Source organism: Pelobates fuscus, chromosome 4, assembly GCF_036172605.1.
Source record: "Pelobates fuscus isolate aPelFus1 chromosome 4, aPelFus1.pri, whole genome shotgun sequence".
Taxonomy (NCBI): domain Eukaryota; kingdom Metazoa; phylum Chordata; class Amphibia; order Anura; family Pelobatidae; genus Pelobates; species Pelobates fuscus.
Genome location: NC_086320.1, coordinates 207,126,752 through 207,147,957, shown reverse-complemented (window position 1 = coordinate 207,147,957; position 21,206 = coordinate 207,126,752). Strand labels below are relative to the sequence as shown.

General features: G+C 37.9%; 1 protein-coding gene across 1 annotated transcript in view; it reads left to right on the top strand.

The window, feature by feature from the left end:
- LOC134608770 (dynein axonemal heavy chain 5-like) overlaps positions 1-16,812 on the top strand; it is a 315,738-nt gene extending 298,926 nt beyond the window's left edge. Inside the window, exons 75-77 of the mRNA XM_063451865.1 lie at positions 1,830-2,038; positions 6,586-6,807; positions 15,677-16,812. Coding sequence (XP_063307935.1) covers positions 1,830-2,038; positions 6,586-6,807; positions 15,677-15,895 — 650 coding nt within the window. The 3' untranslated portion in view covers positions 15,896-16,812. The remainder of the gene's footprint in view (positions 1-1,829; positions 2,039-6,585; positions 6,808-15,676) is intronic.
- The last annotated feature ends 4,394 nt before the right edge of the window (positions 16,813-21,206 follow it).

The window sequence follows — 21,206 nt, the reverse complement described above, 5'->3', positions numbered from 1 at the left end:
AATACGGTGTCAAAACTAAATAAAGAAAGTGATAGTGGTTTGATGTATATACTTCATATCGTATATCTGCTCTATGCCAAATAAAAATTATTATTAAAATTACATTGCTATTCAAAACCTCCTCAAAGTTATACTTTCCCTTGGTCACCTCCAAAGGGGCATCTGAAGCAGGAGGGCAGTGGGCTCAACCCAAAAAGAATTGGGGGAACACCCGGAACATGCATTTCTCAGCAGCGGTGCTCCCAATTTCCTTTTTTTTCTATGGATGTTTGGAGTCCAGACCAGATTCCTTTAGAGTTATATAATTTGATTATTTTATAGATGTAAGCATTTTACTAATGTGGTCGTTAAGATACATTTTTCCACTTCAAATCATAGCCTTCTTTAATTTTGAAGATAAGCAGTGGACCTGGTTGTTAACTGCCACTCACAGCTCTTTCCATGAGAGATACTGGCTTTCATATGGAACTGACTGGTACCCTAACCATAAGCAGATCTATAGACCGATTTCAAAATTAACACCACATCTACATAAAGGCAATTATAGTACAGTGCACAGACAGCTTCTCTCTGCTGATCAGCTGGTTCAACTGAGTTTTTACTTGTTTTTCCGTTTATTTGCAATAAACAGTAGCAGATTGGTTGCAAATAAACATCAATGTGGCCACTTGTGTTTCTAGTTATCCCATTTCTTTTCCTAACCCTTGACACTCCTACAGAGATGTTTCAGTATATTCAGTGAGGGATCTGTCACATTTTCACTTGTTGTGATATGCTTACAAATACCTAGGTCGTTGCCCTAGGTTTGCAATGTCGAATATGCACTCATGCACTGACTTTACATTGCTGGCAGCTAAAGGATTAGGATGGGAGTTGTAGTGGATTGAGAGTCCTGCTATACAGTTTGCATTCTGGAAGTCCTGTGTTAAGACTTGTAAAGCAGTTGTATCATCACTCACTGAGACATGGTTGTTGAATTCATATCCATATATAGTGTAGTTGCTATGCTCTAAGACAGTGCCAAAAAGTACTTCTGAATAATTAAGAGTGCATTAAGTCCAGAAAAGTATATGCTTCCCACCCATTACGTAATTTATGTGCTTGAAGCATGTTATTTTAAGGGCAGTGTAAGTCGCCACCCATTTTGCTGTTTGCGTTAAGTGACGAGTTGTTTTGCAACCATGTGTGCCATTTTGTGATGTTCTGCTGTATGTTTACACACCACACTGGGGGTTTTCAGCTGATGTAGCTGTAAATCTCTTGTATATTTTTATCAGAGCAGTTCTGTTCTCAGGACACATAGCAACACCCACGCATGTTATCTGATCCACAGTAAGCTATGGGTACAGCCCAACACAGATGAGTTCCCAGAAGTGTATGACTTCAAAAGTAGTGGTTGAGAGTGTGTCCCATGTGATTAAAATACATCAGTGTTGATAATAAAGTCAGCCATAAAAGCTGCTTATTTGGTTCCAGACCTTTGTCACAGTGCTTCTACACACAAGCCATATATTCTATTTGCAAGCCTATATTCTCTAAACAATGTCACTTTAATAGGTTTGCTTCTGGTAAAATTTGGTCACAGCATATACCTGCTGCTTGTCTTCCATTTACCTGTCTCAAATAAACACTCTTTTAGGCATGGACGTTGAATGTTGTTATGTACAAAATTTGCTCTTTTGCTCAAAAACTCAAGAGGACGACATCATTTCAAAAATGTTTTTTATTTTATTCTTTCTTTTTAAAATGCAACAGCATGATAGTTTCCAAAAGTGTATTTTGTCTTCTACAAAATAATATTAAATAATAGGAAATGTTGCTTCTTTCAGGAACCATAATTATGTCTGAAGATTTGCGAGATGCTCTGGATAACATGTACGATGCAAGGATTCCAAAACTGTGGTATAAGATTTCCTGGGACTCAGCCACCTTAGGGTTTTGGTTTACTGAGCTGTTGGAAAGAAATCAACAGTTCCGAAGCTGGTTATTTGAAGGCCGACCCAATCAGTTCTGGATGACTGGATTTTTTAATCCACAAGTAAGATGTTTCACATGCTATTAATGTTTCACATACATTATACTACACTCATTTAAATGCCACCTATCCATGTCGCCAGTGCTATTAATGCACCTAAGTAGTGTTGTCATCCACAGACAGTTAACTGTTTTTTGCAGCAAAATAAATGGGTGGGCAGTGTTTTTATAATTGAATTGGTCACTGGTTTAGTAAGCAGAAAATAAATTATGAAAACTCGGCTTGTGTAAAGGCTTTAAGAGACAGTATAGCATTAGGCATACAAATCTGCATTCCTAATCCTAGTGTCACTGATCCTGCTTGTATTGATGTCCTACCCACTGGATGCATTAAAAAGTAAAAAAAAAAGATTTAGTGCAAAACTCCCTCAGCACTGCTCACCTCTCCACCACCCATGGTGTCACAGAGGAGCCACGGCCCCCTCCACAGATGCCATGCAAGCACTGTGTGCAGATTCAAACTTCCCTATAGGAAAATAGTCAATGCTTTCCTAGAAGGCATCTGCGTCACGTGATTGGGTTTTACTCAGTCAGTGCTGTGGATGTGCCTCTAGTGACTGTCATAATGATAGACACTAGAGGTGGATTTAACAGTGCAATGTAAACATTACAATGACTCCAAAATTGCAATGTTTTACGTTGCAGGCTTAACCCCTTAAGGACTGAGCCAATTGTACGAGTTGTGATCAAAACGTAAACCAAACCTTAAATTTGCGCTATATGTCTGTCCATCCGTAATTCACCTCTTTCATATTATGTGTACCCACACTTATCATATATCATTTTGTTCAGGAAAAACACGGCTTTCATGTCACATCAATTATTTATATATTAAGCCTAATTTAATATGAATGAAATATAAAAATGTGAGAAAATAAGAATAAAAAAAAATGTAGTTCTGCATGGCAATTTTACTGTGAATGTCACAATACTGTTAGCTGTTACTGCAATAAAGTACACACATTTGTATTCAGCGATATCTCACAGGTACACAGTGCCCCCAATGTACAGGTTTTATGAGTTTTTGGAAAGTTACAGGGACAAATTTGGCACATTACATTTTCAGTTAATGCACATTGAAATTTGCCGGACTGGTTATGTTGCCTTTGAGACCAAAAGCAGACAACCCGAGGCATTACAAATGGGGTATGTCCAGTCTTTTCTAGTAGCCACTTAGTCACAAACACTGGCCAAAGTTATCGTTCATATTTGTTTGTCATGTTTTGTTTGTTTGTGTGTAAAAAATGCAAAAAAACTAAATTGAACCCCACTTTTGGCCAGTGTTTGTGACTAAGTGGCTACTAAAAAAGACTGGACATAGCCCATTTGCAATACCTTGGGTTGTCTACTTTTGCAAATGGTATGCCATCATGGGTCTAATTCTCATTCCTAGACTACCATACCGTCTTTAAAAGCAACATAACCAATCGTGCAAATTTCAATGTGAAAAAAAGGAAACTCAAGCCTTATATTTAACTCGGTAACTTCTGAAAACATCATACATCCTGTACATGGGGGGTACTGTTATACTCAGGAGATTTTGCCGAACACAAATATTAGTGTTTCAAAATAGTAAAATGTATCACAACAATTAGCGGATAACCGTTTGTGTGTAAAAAGTAAAAAATAAATGCATTTTACTGACGATATCACCATTGTGATATGTTTTACTGTTTTTAAACGCTAATATTTGTATTCAGCGAAGTCTCCCGAGTAAAACAGTTCCCCTCATGTACAGGTTTTATCGTGTCCTAGAAAGTTGCAGCGTTAAATATAGTCCTTGCGAGCCAAATTCTGTGGACTTTCATCCTGGTTTGTCGGGGCAGGTCCCTCAAATTGTAATTAATAAAATGACTTGATTATGTAAAAATATTATATAAATATATTTGTGGAATTTAAATATATATATATATATATTTTTTTTTATTTTTTTTTTTTTTTATTGTTTATATATAGCTAGAACAAATTAAAACTGGTATATAATTCTTTTGACATTTTTTTTATTTTTTTATTTTTTAAAATGTATTTATTGATTATTTTTATTTTATATATATATATATAAATATATATATATATATAAAACTATATATATATATAATTAACGTCATTCTACGTGTATTTTGATATTAATTTATTTATATATATATTAATATTAAATACACTTTTATTAATGGTTTATGTATGTGTTTTGTGCATATAAAAGTACTTAGATCATATATATATATATATATATATATATATATTTACTTTATTAAACTTTTTATTAACTTTTGTTAACTTTATATACTTTTTTGCAGGCTTTAGGGGGACAGCCTGTGAGCAGGCCCCCTGCAGGCACTGCATAAGCCGGCTTTACCGGCCATGTGATCGCAAGGACCCCGCGATCACATGGCCAGGGGTGGGGGTGGGGGGGCAGATCGGGCAGAGGGGTCTGCCATAGCTCCCAGGCAGACCCGGGGGAACCTTCAATGCCACCCGCCGGCGTTTAGTACTGCCCCAAAAAGGACGGCATAGAACCCCCGCCGTCCTTAAGGGGTTAAAGGACAGAGTCACTGCATGTACAGCACTTCATTGAGATTTTAAGGTTGTTAAACTTTAACCATGTGAAGAAATAAGTATTACCTCTAAGCAATTCATTGCAGTCCATTGTGTAATGCCATCTTTAATCCCATGCTTGTGAGAAAACTGTAATGCTTATATTTCCGAAATCCAGGGTCCCACGTGAATCAGAGAGTAGACCATTTTTATATCTAGATTGCTCAGTATCTCTCAGGAATGAATGCAACAATAGTCAATCATGATCATTTACTTCATATACCTACAAAATAAATAAGTATAAATGAAAAAGACAGCCCAGGATTATATTTTAGTGAGCTATCTAGAGATATCTTTACTTGACACATATCATGAGCTAACAGTTGTAAATGACTGTAGTAAGTATTTCAGGGTGGGACATTGGCAGAGAGAAGATACATGTTTTATGACTCACACACTTTAAAAGAAGGCGATGGTAATGCTATTAATACTGAAGACAGGAGGTGTTCCAAAAAAAGGAACCAAGTTAAATAAAATAGCTTTTAGGACTATTCATAAAAGCATGGAAATTTGGTGCAACTTTACTATAACATTTATCTTAAATGACTATGTTTTTCTCGTGGTGCCATTATTTGTGGTTAAAAGAACATGGCGAACCAAATAAATAAATAAATAAATAAATAGAGAGCAATGCCATTTTTACCACAATAACACATTTACTCCAATGTGCTAATTACAAGCTGGCATATCTCTGCTGCAATGCTCCCTAGGAAACAATAGAAACTACAGCACCATTAACTATTTCCAAGGTGTATTATTTCATTTTTTTTAATTAGGTTATAAAAAATATTTTCCTAATATTTATTAAAGTGAAAGGTAGAGTACATAGGTTTGAGGTTTTATGGGGGGCTTTGGGTGGGTTGATAGCTAATGGCATTGGGACCCATAGTCAGCAGGATGAGGGACATATCACTGCACTGAACTGGGCATTCCCTTATATAGAGGCCTTGAAGTATGTTCTTAGGACAGAAGGACTGAGAAAAGGAACATTTCCTATTGTTATTTAACTAGGGAACTTTGGGTCACCAAACCCCTTAAAGAGATACTATAGTTACCCAGACCGATTCATCTCACTAAAGTAGTCTAGATGCACTGTCCCCTGTCCCAGTTCCACGTAGTCCTGCACTATAAATCATTGCAGTTTCTCAGAAACTGCAATAATTACATTGCAGTAATAAGACTGCGTTTAGTGGCTCTCAATCAGACAGCCATTAGAGGCATTTCCTGCTAGCTTACTGACTTTAGTTCGCTTAACTGATGTTGGATGTACTCACGCTCTGCATGAGGACAACCAACGGCAGTAAAATCTCCATAAGAAAGCATTGAAGAAATGCTTTCCTATGGGGAGGGCCTAATGCATTTGCCATGCATGCACTTTATACCCCCCCCCCCCATCAGATGACGTCAGAGGAGGCAAAGTGCCGGCCCAGTGGAAAGTGACACCAGCCCTGGAATGGGGCAAGTGACTAAATGGTGTTTTAACCCTTTACCTGCTGGGAGTGGTGGGGTGGAGGGCGGAGGGAGGTGCTGTATGCCTTATAGTGTATATAATACAGATTTGTAAACAGAAGATGGTGGGCTCAGGAGGTGCTACATGTTTTTTTTTTTTTCTAAATAATGATGAGAATTAATATTTGTCTCTCTCATGTTACATGCTGGAGTCTGAAAAACCAGGGCTGGCAGCATTATCAATGTAAACAGCAGGAATGTGTTGCCTTGTGCAAATTAAATTTGGAAACTCAACAGTCAGCCCATGAGCTGTGCTATAGCTCTGCTCTTTTTTCTGATTTTCTTATTTAGTTTTCCTTTTTTATCAGCAACGTTCTTTCCTTTTAATTATGGGAAATGTTCTATTCTTGCACTAGAATAATATATTACATGTCTAGAGATTATACCCTATTTTACTTATACGATTAGAATTTCCTTTACTAAACACATAATCTATATTTTGTACAGGGATTTTTGACTGCCATGAGACAGGAAACAACTCGGATGAATCTCTCTAAGGGGTGGGCCCTAGACAGTGTTATTTTACATAATGATGTCACAAGAATGATGAAAGAAGATGTTAATGGGCCTCCTCCAGCTGATATTGGTGGAGTGTATGTTTATGGTCTTTTCCTTGATGGAGCTGGTTGGGATCGTAGAAATGCAAAGCTCACTGAGTCTTCACCAAAGGTAATTAAGTGTGCATCATTGGCTTTCAAACCAATTGTGTTTTGTCCAAATTCTGGAGAATTGGTGGGTCGTTTGCATTCCGTAACTCTGAATTGCCAATGAACCAGACAATGGATGAACAGTTTTCAAATGAGTGATGGAAAAAAAAATATTCTTTTGCTAGTGAGAGTTGATTTTATTCACCGATCAAGTGAGAAATAACCAACAGAAGCAAAAAAGCAAAAAAAAGTATATAATATAAAAATTGCTTCTCCATTTTTCCCTGTTTTAGTTAATTTGTCACACATGATCTGTGAATCAAATGGCAGCAAAATGTACCAATTGGTGCATTTATATTTAAATTAAATATATGTATATTTTTCAGTTTCCTGATTGGTCCATATCCAGGCTCTATTGTTTTGTATGAATTAGTTATACAGATTGTTTGCATGGACGAAATGTGCCCAAGCCGAAACTCTACATGAATGAATTTCAGATTGCCCAAACTATTACGGAAAATTTTATCATACTTACCGTAATTTTCTTTTCCTGGCTATTATTCATGGCAGCATCACTTATGGGTAGCTCCGCCCCAATCAGGAACAGGACAGGACAAAATCAATTAATCCAGACCAGGCTGGGTATAAAAGGTCCCTCCTCCTTCTATCCCACAGTCTAGTCCCAAAGCTAATCCCAAAAACAAAAAGGGAGGGTTGCTGATGCTGCCATGAATAATAGCCAGGAAAAGAAAATTACGGTAAGTATGATAAAATTTTCCGTATTCCTGGCTAATCATGGCAGCATCACTTATGGGTAATACCCAAGCTTCACCATAGGGTGGGAAATAAACAGAAACTCCAAACCAGATAATGCTGAAAAAAGTTTAATTTAGATAGATTCCACCAGAGGACAGAACACCTCTACCAAAGGCCGTAGAGGAAGAAGCCAAATCCAGTCTGTAGTGTTTGATGAAAGTGAGAGGAGAAGACCACGTAGCTGACTTACAGATGTCGTCAGATGGAACTTCTGCCCAATTAGCCCATGAAGTTGCTAAAGCCCTTGTAGAGTGAGATTTGATCTTGCTAGGAGGAACAAGGTCTTTCAACTGATAAGCCTTGACTATGGTATTGGAAATCCAACGTCTCAAGGTGGAAGTAGAGGCTGCCTCCCCTCTCCTGGGGCCAATCGGAAGAACAAACAGCTGTTGAGACTTCCGAAATTGAGTAGAAACTTCTATGTACTTAAGAAGGCACTGCCTGACATCCAATTCATGAAGTTTCACTTCCTCTGGAGTAGAAGGAGATGGATAAAAGGAAGGAATAACAATTTCCTGTAATATGTGGAAATTCGAGACTACTTTAGGCAGAAACTCTTGTCTAGGTCTCAAGATCACCCTGTCGTGGAATACTTGAAAGTGATTTTCATCACAGGAAAATGCATGAATTTCAGACATGCGTTTTGCCGTAGTAACAGCCACCAGAAATAATGTCTTATATGTTAATAATACCAGACCCAGCTCATCTAATGGAGCAAAGGGGTTTTCAGACAACGCCTCCAGTACCATAGGTAAATTCCACGGAGGAGAGTAGTACCTATTTGGAGGCCTTATACGGATGGTAGCTTTAAAGAATCTGGCAATTAGAGGATCTGATGCCCAGGACTTGTTGCAGAGAGCAGATAAAGCCGAAGCTTGGACTTTAAGAGTGCTAAGTCCCTTATCCAGACCTGTATGAAGAAAGTGTAGAATATTGATGTTAGAAGGTTGAAGAAAATCCACACTATTAACTTGAGACCAGGAACGGAATACTTCCCATATCCTATGGTAGCAGGAAGAGGTTGATACCTTTCTGGATTTAAGGAGTGTAGACACCACAGCTTCTGAGATCCCTTGAGCTAGAAGTCTCTCCTTTTCAAGAGCCATGCCCCCAATTTTAGCTGGCTGGGGTTGGGATGAACTGCTGGTCCCTGAGTCAAGATGTTTGGGCTGAGAGGAAGAGGCCAAGGAGGTTCCAAGCTCATCTTGTTTAGAAGGGGAAACCAAGGTCTGCAAGGCCAGATTGGGATTATGGCAATGACCTTGAGGCCTTCCTTCCATACTTTCCTCAGTAGTCGGTAAATCATAGGTAGGGGAGGGAACGCGTACCCCAGATCGAATTCCAATGGAAGAGACAGGGCATCCTGTCCTGCAGCTCGATGATCTGCATGAAGGGAGTAAAACCTCTTCACCTGAGTATTCTGGTATGAAGCCATCAGGTCGATCTGGGGTACACCCCACCTCAGGGTGATCAAGTGAAAAATCTTTGGGTGCAGTTTCCATTCTCCTTGGAGAATCCTTGTTCTGCTGAGGTAATCCGCCAAAAGATTTTCTGGTCCCGGAAGATAAACCGCTTTTAGGCCTTGCAAATGTAGTTGAGCAAACCTCATTATCGGGGATAATTCCATCAGTAGAGCATAGCTTCGAGTGCCTCCCTGATGATTTATGTAGGATGCCACAGCTCTGTTGTCTGTATGTATCCTTACCCAGGCATCCCTTAATAGAGGACGGAACCCTATTAATGCCTTGAGAACAGCTCTCATTTCTCTTAAATTTGAGTGAAGTTTTGACTCCTTCCATGACCAAGCTTCTTGAATCCAAGAGTCGTTCAAGTGTGCTCCCCATCCCAGGAGGCTGGCATCTGTAGTTATGGTCATCCAAACCGGCTCTTCCAGGGGAAAACCATGAAGAAGGTGTTCTTCTCTTGTCCACCAGTACAGCTCTTTCGAAATCCTCGGGAGAGAATGAATCTTCTGATCCCAATTCTTGGAGTTTTTCTTGAACTGTAGGAGGAAGTGCCTTTGAATGGGTCGCATTCTCCATTGGGCCCATTTTACTAGGCCAATCGTGGACGTAAGGGACCCTAACAGGCTCATGAATTCTCTTGCTGTGACGAAGGATTTTTGACGCATGCTTCTGATCTTTTTTATTATACGTTCTTTCCTGTCTGAAGACAGAGATACCAGGCCATTCACCGAGTCTATGTTTGCTCCCAGGAAAATCATCTTCTGAGAAGGCACCAAAGAGCTCTTCTTGGGGTTTATCAGCCAACCATGACCTTGAAGGGCTTTGATGGTCATTACCGTGTGGACATTTACTATCTGGCTGGATGGACCTACGATTAAGAAATCGTCCAGATAATGAAAAAGCTCGATGTTCTTCGTTCTTATAAAGGCCACCAGAGAAACTAGAATTTTCGTGAACGTTCTGGGCGCCAGACTTAAGCCGAAAGGAAGTCCCTTGAACTGGAAATGATTTCCCGAAATCCAAAACCTCAGAAACCGGCGATGACTGATGTGAATCGGTATCTGATAGTAGGCGTCCTTGAGATCGATAGAAGTCATCCAGGTCCCTGTCTTGATGTTGGGCAGGATCGTGGTAATGGACTCCATCTTGAACGTTCTTGGAACTAGATAAGTGTTCAGAACTTTTAGGTCCAGAATTAGACGCCATTTCCCTTGAGGTTTTGGGGCCAAGAATATCGTAGAGTAGTGGCCTCTGTAACGTTCTTCGTAAGGTACTTCCTCTATGACCTGATTCCGCAGTAGTTGTAAAATAATGTCGTTCAGAGCAACTTCTTTTCTTCCTCTTGCCACTCTTGAACGGACAAAGGAGGTTAGAGACGGGAATTCTTTGAATTCTATCTTGTATCCTTCCTTGAGGATAGAAAGAACCCAAGAATCTTGAATACTTCTGGCCCAAACCGGATAAAAGAAGCTAAGTCTGCCTCCTATATCATCTGGCTGGGCCAGCAAACGTTCAGAAGCTTTTATTAGCTGGTCTAGATCCTCTTCCTCTGACCGGTTTTGATGAAGTGGACTGATAGTTTCTCCAATTAGAATTCCTGGAGTATTCTCTTCCGGGCCTGTATGCTCTGACATCTCGAAAGGATCGGTCTCTGAATTTTTTATCCTTCCCGTAGGAAGCACCATATCTTCTTTTCCCTTGAGGGAGAAAAGCCTTTCTTCCATCTGCTGCTTTATGGATAGCATCTTCCAGGACTTTGCCAAATAGAAGGTCGCCTTGAAAAGGGAGCGCACATAGAGAGGCCTTAGAGGCGTAATCTGCCCCCCAAGAGTGAAGCCATAATGCTCTCCTGGAGGCTACAGACAGCGCCATACTTTTAGCCACCATTTTAGTGAGATCCAGGGAAGCTTCAGAACAGAATTCTGTGGCCAATTTTAAATCATTAAGGCCCTCCAACAGGCGTTCTCTACGGACTCCCCCAGTGATATCTTCTTCTAGATTATTCACCCATATTTTAAGAGCTCTGGACAGGGTGGTAAGGGCAATTGCTGGGTGTAATGCTGATCCCAAGGCCAGGTATGCCTTAATCAGGTCGGCGTCTAATCGCTTTTCCATTGGCTCCCTTAAATATGCCATTGAATCTATGGGAAGAGTCGTTCTTTTTGCCATGTGAATGACCGCTGCATCAATTTTCGGAACCGACATCCATGATTTGCAATCCTCAGGAGCATACGGGTATAATCTAGGAATTTTGTTCTTTAGAGTTACCTTCCTCTCAGGTCTATTCCATTCTTCACTGATGACTTCCTTGATGGCCGAATGTACTGGAAAAGAGGGTCTGTTAGGCTTCAGATCTTCAAAGTATCTGTCGGACTCCTTCTTCTCCTTGCTCTCTTCAGGGATTCTCAACGTGTCTCTGATCAGACAAACCAGTTTATCTACAGACCTGGAATCCAGCGATTTTGAGTCACACTCATCCTCCTCTTCCTCGGAATAGTCTTCCATCATATCAGATTCCTCTTCTGATTCCACATAGCATTCCACTCTGGGACGTTTAGAGATAGACATCTTATTAGAGGCTTTAAACCCTTCAGCAATCGCTTCCGATATCCATTTCTTTAAGTCAGTCTGCCCTGGCTTCTCCAAAACACTGACCTCAGATCGGGGGGGGGGGGGGGGGGTGAAGGGGGGGGGGGTTGGATGTCATAAGGGGAAATTTTTAAGGCAACAGCCGACCCCACATCACGATCTATAAGATTAATTTCTCCCATATAGTACAGATACTAATCTGTACTAAACTCAGTTAGTCCTGCCCGTGCAGGCTGTTTACTGAGTTCTTCAGATGAAGAGAGGCTGAACTTCATCTGGAGGCCCATGGTACACATGGGAAGGTGGCCCAAAATAAAATATCCTGTGTGTCCTGAAAGGACAGGAAAAAAGACTGTGGGATAGAAGGAGGAGGGACCTTTTATACCCAGCCTGGTCTGGATTAATTGATTTTGTCCTGTCCTGTTCCTGATTGGGGCGGAGCTACCCATAAGTGATGCTGCCATGATTAGCCAAGAAATATATTTTCCCCAAACAAATCAATTTGGCTGACCTTAATTTGTTTGCTATGCACAAGTCTAGTGCAAACCAAGTGGCTAAAGTTAACCTTAACTAATGTACAAATTTGTGTTACCAAAAATGATCAACTAGAGTTATAAACATACAGTGCATACAATTAAATGGAAAATTATAAAAATAAATAAATAAAGCAAAAAAAAAAAAAAAAAGGTTCCTACTTTGTTGGTAACACTCAATGGTAACATGGAAAGGCCCACACAAACAGGATTGTGAATTTTCAGTGCTGCCACAGGACAAGAATATTTCACATCCATCATTTTTTACTGCTCTCTCTTGACCTGAATGTGAGACTCTATAGGCAGTGGTTTGCCCACATTTAATGAAATGTAATTATATATAGAAGTATGCTTTATACTATTTTTTTTTTTTAGATGTCGAGAGGTTTTACACATTTGGTGTTTTGCCAATAATTGATACAATGTGGTACTTATTCTTGTTGTGTTTGCATTTTACGTTATTATTATACAGTCTGTTGCATATTATTTATTGTATTACTGCGACCGTACATTTAAAACATTATCCATCAAATGGGAGAGCCTGCTGTTTAACTGACAGACTTATTTTGCCTTCACATTTGCATTGTTTCCATTGTACTAAATTGTTTATTCAATAAACTCACAATACAGTAATCATTCATAAATGTACTTTAATAAAAATCTCTACATGTCCAATTTACTATAGTTTCAATGGAAACATTATAGATTTGCAAGCAAGTGTGCACTATACATGACAAATGTCATGTTTTCACTATTAAAATATATCCAAATATTATTATTATTACTATTATTAATATTGTCGTCATTTAAATAGCGCCAACATATTCCGCGGCTCTTTACAATGTTATAAAGGGGAAAATGTTACAGTTAACAATGGGTTGGTAAGGCTCAAAAGAGCTTACAATCTAGAAGAGCTTACACATTTCTTAAATATATTGTTGATCAGATATCTACAATTCACTGAATCGCCTTTTAAAGGTATTTAAAGAATGGAAGGGGAGTAGATATAAGCTTGGATGTAAAAATGGGGATTTATGAATATGTTGTCACCTGTGCAAAGGAAGTCAAAATGCAGTTCTAATAATATATATTCACAGTTCATTTTGTCAGTGACCAGTTTCACATGCGTTCAGCTGATTATTCATTTGCTCATTAGAGTAGAGAACATTAGAAACACCCTTTTTTTTTCTTATTTAGTGTAGGTTTAATTTAGTATAGGTTGTCAAATCAAGATCTTGTGTCAATGCAATACAAAATGTTTTAGTGTATCGTAAAAATAACAATAAAGAGATGAATTAGTTGTTGCTCAGCAATATTTTTCTGTTCAGTAGCCATAAAATTAATATTCAGTGGTATTTTGTGATTTTTAATGAGACAGTGTTTTTATATTGTACAAGATTGCTGCGGGTGGTTAATTGCTTAATGTGAAATTGCTAATGGTGTATACAGTTGATATGATGTAATGCTTTTTTTGTACAACATGCAACACTTCTATTAGGGCCATAGCCAGTTTAAGACAGAGGCCAATTTTTGTATCAAGAAGTCTTGCTATAAATGACAATTTTAAGTACACTAAAGGCATGAAAAGACACAAGGAAGCGTGTTTGCAAATGTTTTTAATTATATAAATATAGAATGAATAAGATAACGCAACATTTTAAAGTACAAATGTAACTATACAATTACCTACTGTATCACTAATGAATACATGCAGCAACCACATAAAACCCTGGTAAACAGATTCCCAATAAACAACCAATATCAATGAATATATCTCTTACCAATAAAAACCAATGAATCAATCACTAGAATGGTGTGTAATGTCAATTAAAACATTATACAATTAACGTACAATATATAGAAACATTAATATTAAACTGCACTAAACCTTTGAGTTGGTGAAAATTAATTTTCAGTCAATCCATTGTGTTATGTGTTTTTTTTTTCGTTTTTTTTTTTAAATCATGCTAATGATCACCTTTCCTATAGCATTTATTAGCAGGTTTTTAGGTTTGTTAAGTTATCACTTAAAACTTTTTTTTTTTTGCAAACCAGTAGCACGCTGTTCTTATGTAGTTTCTGCTTTCCAACTTAAAATGAACACTGTTGGATCATATTGATGTGCTTGCAGTCACACGTGCCTCTGTGAGCTATATCTCTCTGCTAAACTAGAAAATGAGTTTCATGGAATGACTTTGGTTGACAGTACCGTCAATAAAATGCCATGCTGTGTTCCGTACGCAATATACTCAGCACAATTTAGAGAATATAACTCTTCTCCTTTTTCTATCTGCAGTTTAATGATTTATTATTTTACATAAGGCTTCCAGACAACAGTCTATGTGATTAAACACTGCCATCTTATTAATTTTTTTATCAGTTTGATATGACATGTTTAAGCAGCAGTTGGGCCAGTTTCATTCAGAGGTGGCCTCCATTTACAATGTTTTTGTATATTTCACACCAAATGTTCTACTAGTCACATATTTAATCTGCAGCTCTCAGTTTGAAATTGTTAAGTACATATTGTTCACATCAAAATGAAAAAACTGAATGCTGTGAACTTCTGTTACACAAGTTTCTTTTCTTTTTTTTTTCCGTGTGGTTTATTTTGCCTCAAGATGAAATGCTTGATGTAATATTAGATGATAATAAACCCCCCATATAACTTATCTCTCAAAACATCTTCGCAGGGGCATCCAACAGTAAAACAGATTGAAAATTCCAAAACACAGGAGAAAAGTATAAAACAGAACATAGTATAATATTATGTTGTTAATTAGAAAGTGTTGAGAACACATATAACCTCACAAGTCAGTTTGAAACTAAACATGTAGGTATCATTTAATGGCCCCAAAACATCTCCACTGCACTTAGTTCCTTGAGTAAGAAAGACGTAAAGACATTGTGGAACACACTTATAAGTAATGTTTATGAGGTGAGAACTTAGTGAATCTGTAAATGCATGAATAGTGCTCCCTCAAAGTGTGTATAGGGCATGAAGAACGTTTATTGGCAGAATGCTCTCTACCATTGGAAGTAAATTGTTTAAATACCAAAATCGTTCTTCACAAAACATTCATTAGAGGAGTTTATATTAAAACACAATAGTCTAGTGAGTCTTCTTTACCAAGAATAGTATGAGCTGTAATAATGGCCCATTTGGTTTTCACAAAATCTTACACTTGAAAGCCAGACTGTAACACAATAGTGAATATCACAAATCTTTACATTTACTTCTGAGCGTAACTGAAATGGGCAGCATTACTGCTATTTCTGCCACCTCGTAATGTTCGGTCAGTCTTGTGATTTGCTATTATGTGATAGACCAAATAGTGCACATATAGATCGAGAGATATATACTTATGCGTGTTTGTGTACATGTAATGAAGTAGTTTGAAATTTAATATAATGGCATTGTAGTAGATTTTGGTAGATCATGTATCATGTAAAGGACATTTTTCTAATGTAATGTTATTTTTTTCAGGTGCTGTTCACAAATCTGCCTGTAGTACACGTGTACGCTGTGAGCACCATGTCTCCTTCGGACCCCAAGAAAGCACTGGGCAACCTTTATTCGTGCCCAGTGTATAAGAAACCTCGGAGAACAGATCTCACGTATATATTCTCATTGTATTTAAGAACCACATTAGCACCTGACCACTGGACAATGAGGGGGGTTGCTCTCCTCTGTGACAACAAATAAATAATCAACCAGGAGAGTTCCTAACACTTATGAAGACTCTATATTATGGGTGGATTGTACAAAGACTGTTAGGTGGTGGTTATTAAGGCGACACATATGGGTATCGAGCAGCTGCAAGCCATTTATAATATGCCATGTGTTATGAACATTTTTTTACAATCTTGATGTTCTCCATGTTACAACTGTGATATATGTTTAACCCAACATTGATTGTGAATACACTGGAAACTGTGTATCAACTGAATCACCATGCAGATTATGTTTCAAGATAACAGCCTTCTAAAAATACTGACTTAATTTAATATCCTCTGTGGTGGTAAAATAGATAATTTGATGTGTAATAGTAAAACCCCCAGAAATACATTCTAGTGCCTTATTAGCAAATTTAGTAAATATCACTAATGTGAACTAGTGTGAAGGAAGTTTGTCAGGTGCATAGTCACTATCCTATATAATAATATAGTATAGCTATTGAGAACGTTCTGATACTCTAACTGAATTAAAAGAAAATAAATCCTCTGTGATTAAGATATAAAGCAAATGGAAAATGCTAAACATTGCTCAGTGGGTGAAGTTTTGAGTAGACTTGCCAGAGCTTTTTTTACATTCTCCTTGTGCATCACCCCAACAAAAGGTTACTTTAGGCCGGTCTGTAGTCACCATATCTTACCCAATGATACATGTTTGCTATAACCTGTGTATGCATTAAGTGTTCTTTTGGAAAAAAATACTGATACGTAAATAAGTAAGCACATTTATTAAATCATCACAGAATATTTTCCAATGTAAAAATCCATTACATATATGTAACACAGGACCCAACGGTAGTACTTTTTATGAATTCATGCAATCTAGTTGTAGGTTTGCATTTATATCATGCAGCAAAGCCAAATTAAATAAAGCAGTAAATAAATAAATCCTTTGTATGGGCTCCTCTGTCTCTTCCGTAATTTAGTTTTACCATAGTATGTAATATCTCATGTTCTTGTAGGTGAGTTACGATCTTTGATACATGTGAATTCACAACTTTAAATGCATTTCAATATGTGCATGTATGGATCTTTTAAATAGTATATGTGCCTTATAACATTATGAGGCATAACAATTTATTTGCAACCAGAACACCAATTTCATATTGTATGTCACACATTTTTTGTATGTATTCTAATCACTGTGTACAGTGGCAATTATTGTAATATTTTTTGCTTCTTTGACAGATTTACATCTAAGATTAATTTTTGTTTATTTTTTTTTTTTTCGTGTGACTTCTCAGGACCAGAAGGATACTGGTTTCTACTGATACTGATAATTTAGTACATGTGAAGATCACATAAGGTTCTTAACTATCAATCTGTAAAACAAGACAAATCTTATTTTTATTAAATATTTGTCCCTGAGTAATTTGATAACAGTTTCATGCATTTGTCATGATACCTTTTACACTTGCCACTTTTACCACTCTATACATTTTAATTCTACCCCTTAAGAACCAAGATTTGAGATGCGACTCATTTGTGTCCCTTTTGACACTTTTTCCATGTGTTCATTCTTCCGCTATCTACCAACTTCTCTGTTTAAGTGCACCCATACATAGATATGATTTCTAAAGGAGAAATATGGCTTTGTTTGACACCCTATATGTATACATAACTAAATATGTATAAAATACATGTCCTGATTGTTAAAATTAAAAATATCTAATATTTAAATTAATTTTTATGTTATAAAATAAATATTACAAGGAGTGAATTGTGGTTTTCAAGGGTAAAACTTCGCAAATTCAGGCATGCTGAAATTACAACTTTTATAGTAGTCACAGAATCTAAAACCAATATGTACAGGGAGTGCAGAATTATTAGGCAAATGAGTATTTTGACCACATCATCCTCTTTATGCATTTTGTCTTACTCCAAGCTGTATAGGCTCGAAAGCCTACTACCAATTAAGCATATTAGGTGATGTGCATCTCTGTAATGAGAAGGGGTGTGGTCTAATGACATCAACACCCTATATCAGGTGTGCATAATTATTAGGCAACTTCCTTTCCTTTGGCAAAATGGGTCAAAAGAAGGACTTGACAGGCTCAGAAAAGTCAAAAATAGTGAGATATCTTGCAGAGGGATGCAGCACTCATAAAATTGCAAAGCTTCTGAAGCGTGATCATCGAACAATCAAGCGTTTCATTCAAAATAGTCAACAGGGTCGCAAGAAGCGTGTGGAAAAACCAAGGCCCAAAATAATTGCCCATGAACTGAGAAAAGTCAAGCGTGCAGCTGCCAAGATGCCACTTGCCACCAGTTTGCCCATATTTCAGAGATGCAACATCACTGGGGTGCCCAAAAGCACAAGGTGTGCAATACTCAGAGACATGGCCAAGGTAAGAAAGGCTGAAAGACGACCACCACTGAACAAGACACACAAGCTGAAACGTCAAGACTGGGCCAAGAAATATCTCAAGACTGATTTTTCTAAGGTTTTATGGACTGATGAAATGAGAGTGAGTCTTGATGGGCCAGATGGATGGGCCCGTGGCTGGATTGGTAAAGGGCAGAGAGCTCCAGTCCGACTCAGACGCCAGCAAGGTGGAGGTGGAGTACTGGTTTGGGCTGGTATCATCAAAGATGAGCTTGTGGGGCCTTTTCGGGTTGAGGATGGAGTCAAGCGCAACTCCCAGTCCTACTGCCAGTTTCTGGAAGACACCTTCTTCAAGCAATGGTACAGGAAGAAGTCTGCATCCTTCAAGAAAAACATGATTTTCATGCAGGACAATGCTCCATCACACGCGTCCAAGTACTCCACAGTGTGGCTGGCAAGAAAGGGTATAAAAGAAGAAAATCTAATGACATGGCCTCCTTGTTCACCTGATCTGAACCCCATTGAGAACCTGTGGTCCATCATCAAATGTGAGATTTACAAGGAGGGAAAACAGTACACCTCTCTGAACAGTGTCTGGGAGGCTGTGGTTGCTTCTGCACGCAATGTTGATGGTGAACAGATCAAAACACTGACAGAATCCATGGATGGCAGGCTTTTGAGTGTCCTTGCAAAGAAAGGTGGCTATATTGGTCACTGATTTGTTTTTGTTTTGTTTTTGAATGTCAGAAATGTATATTTGTGAATGTTGAGATGTTATATTGGTTTCACTGGTAAAAATAAATAATTGAAATGGGTATATATTTGTTTTTTGTTAAGTTACCTAATAATTATGCACAGTAATAGTCACTTGCACACACAAATATCCCCCTAAAATAGCTAAAACTAAAAACAAACTAAAAACTACTTCCAAAAATATTCAGCTTTGATATTAATGAGTTTTTTGGGTTCATTGAGAACATGGTTGTTGTTCAATAATAAAATGAATCCTCAAAAATACAACTTGCCTAATAATTCTGCACTCCCTGTAGTATACATTTCTAGAAAGTACACACCCAGGCTCTTTAACTAGCATTTCAAAAATGTTCGTGTAACCATTTTATCACAAAATATTGAACACTATTGTGAGCAGCTAATTTTTCCATTTTGCTATTGTTCTCAATTACAATGATACCCCCTATTCTTGCTCCTATTCCAACCATTAATCATACCCCTAATCCTACCTGTAATATAACCCATAATCCTGCCAATGTTGGCATCGGTACTGGATTCAGCAGAGAGATTTCACAGCTAATCCAGTACAGAGCGCTCTGTGAAAGCTCAGTATTGAGTGATTGCAGCATGAGTGGGAGATCTCCCTCTCATGCTGCAGCTCTTGTAATTGTGATAACTGCTGGGAAGCTGGCAAAGCCCAGCACTGATCACTAAGCAGAGGCACATGCAGGAAGACCTCACCATGGGGGCACACTGAAGATCACAGTGCCTGAGCGCAATTGTTCAGCTGTGGTATGTAATTTAAAAGGCCATATGCAGCTCTCATCTTCAGCTCTACACATAGTTCATCAGTCAGTCTAAGACCACTAATTGTGGGTCTAGCTAATAGAGGGGACCCTCAGGTATTAAATTATACTCAGGGCTCCCTGTTTTAAGGTGAAGAAATGCTCAAACTGCAGCAGGTAAGCTCGATTGCTTATCTGCAGTATTAAAAATGATTAAAAGGGCTATGTACACTGCTCATGTGGAGTGCTGCTCATAGCTCATCTGTCAATCTGGAGCCATTAACAGAGGCATTAGCTGAAAGAGAGGACCCTCTGGTATCCAATGTTTCATGGGGCTCCTTGGTACGAGGAGGATTTTAATCCTGCTTGTGCTTTTTATGCATCATGGTCTATGCGAGCAACGAGCTTTATGATAGCATGTATCATCATGTGGTTATTAATGGTCATCACACATATGTTTGATAAGTCTAACAATTAAGATAGCATTATAACTTTAAAGGGCACTATTCGATGTGTTGTGTATAGGTTATGCTGTATTAATCATATTTACACATGTTCAAATTAGAATTTGAAATTTAGAAATCTGTTTTATTATTAGGATGTTGATAAAAATTAAATTGAAATGGTTATGTTCCGAGTTAAGTTGCTGGAAACGTTTTATGGTCCACACAAGTAAACCGACAAGTATGTCTGTTGCATAAAACAAATGCCATTTAGTTTCTCTAAATGAAATGCACATCTTGTTTTGTCACCTAGACTTATGCCTTGTTTGGAAAATAGATTTAGCCCACTGTGAATGTCAGTCAACAGACTTCTTATTTATACAGAAATTTCAAATAATGTTCTCTGTGCTATTATAACTTCATATATTTGATTTGGTCACTTGCCTAGTGTGCTGGGTTAAATCAAATAACTGTGTGACTGCTCATTTCTACATTGCAACATTTCATTGCAATGTTTACGTTTCTGATAAATGTCAGCTTTTTCCAACTTAGGTACGTGGCATTGAGAAGGATATTTGTAAAACTTAAAAACTTGCTGTAAATTACTTGAAATCACAAAAACACAGTAAAACCTCCAAACGTTCAATGAGGGGAATGGGAAAATTTTGCTCCATACTGGTGAAATGTATGATACATACTGAGGTCTTGATCTTTCTTTTAAATATTTATAATATTTAGTAGAACAAATCTGGGCTGAAATTGATATATTGGATATATTGGAGTCATGCAAATCATGTGACTTCTAATCTGCAGGGAGAGCTGGGAGAAAGGGAGTCTGTCACTTCCTCTCAGCTCACTCAAACTTATACACAGCTGCATGGGAGGGTGGCTGGACTGGAAGATGAACCTGCTCCTAAATCCCACCAGCCAAAGCCAGCAGAAGCCAACTATATGTTTCAAATTAGACTAGTATATAACAACCTTCCATTGTATAAA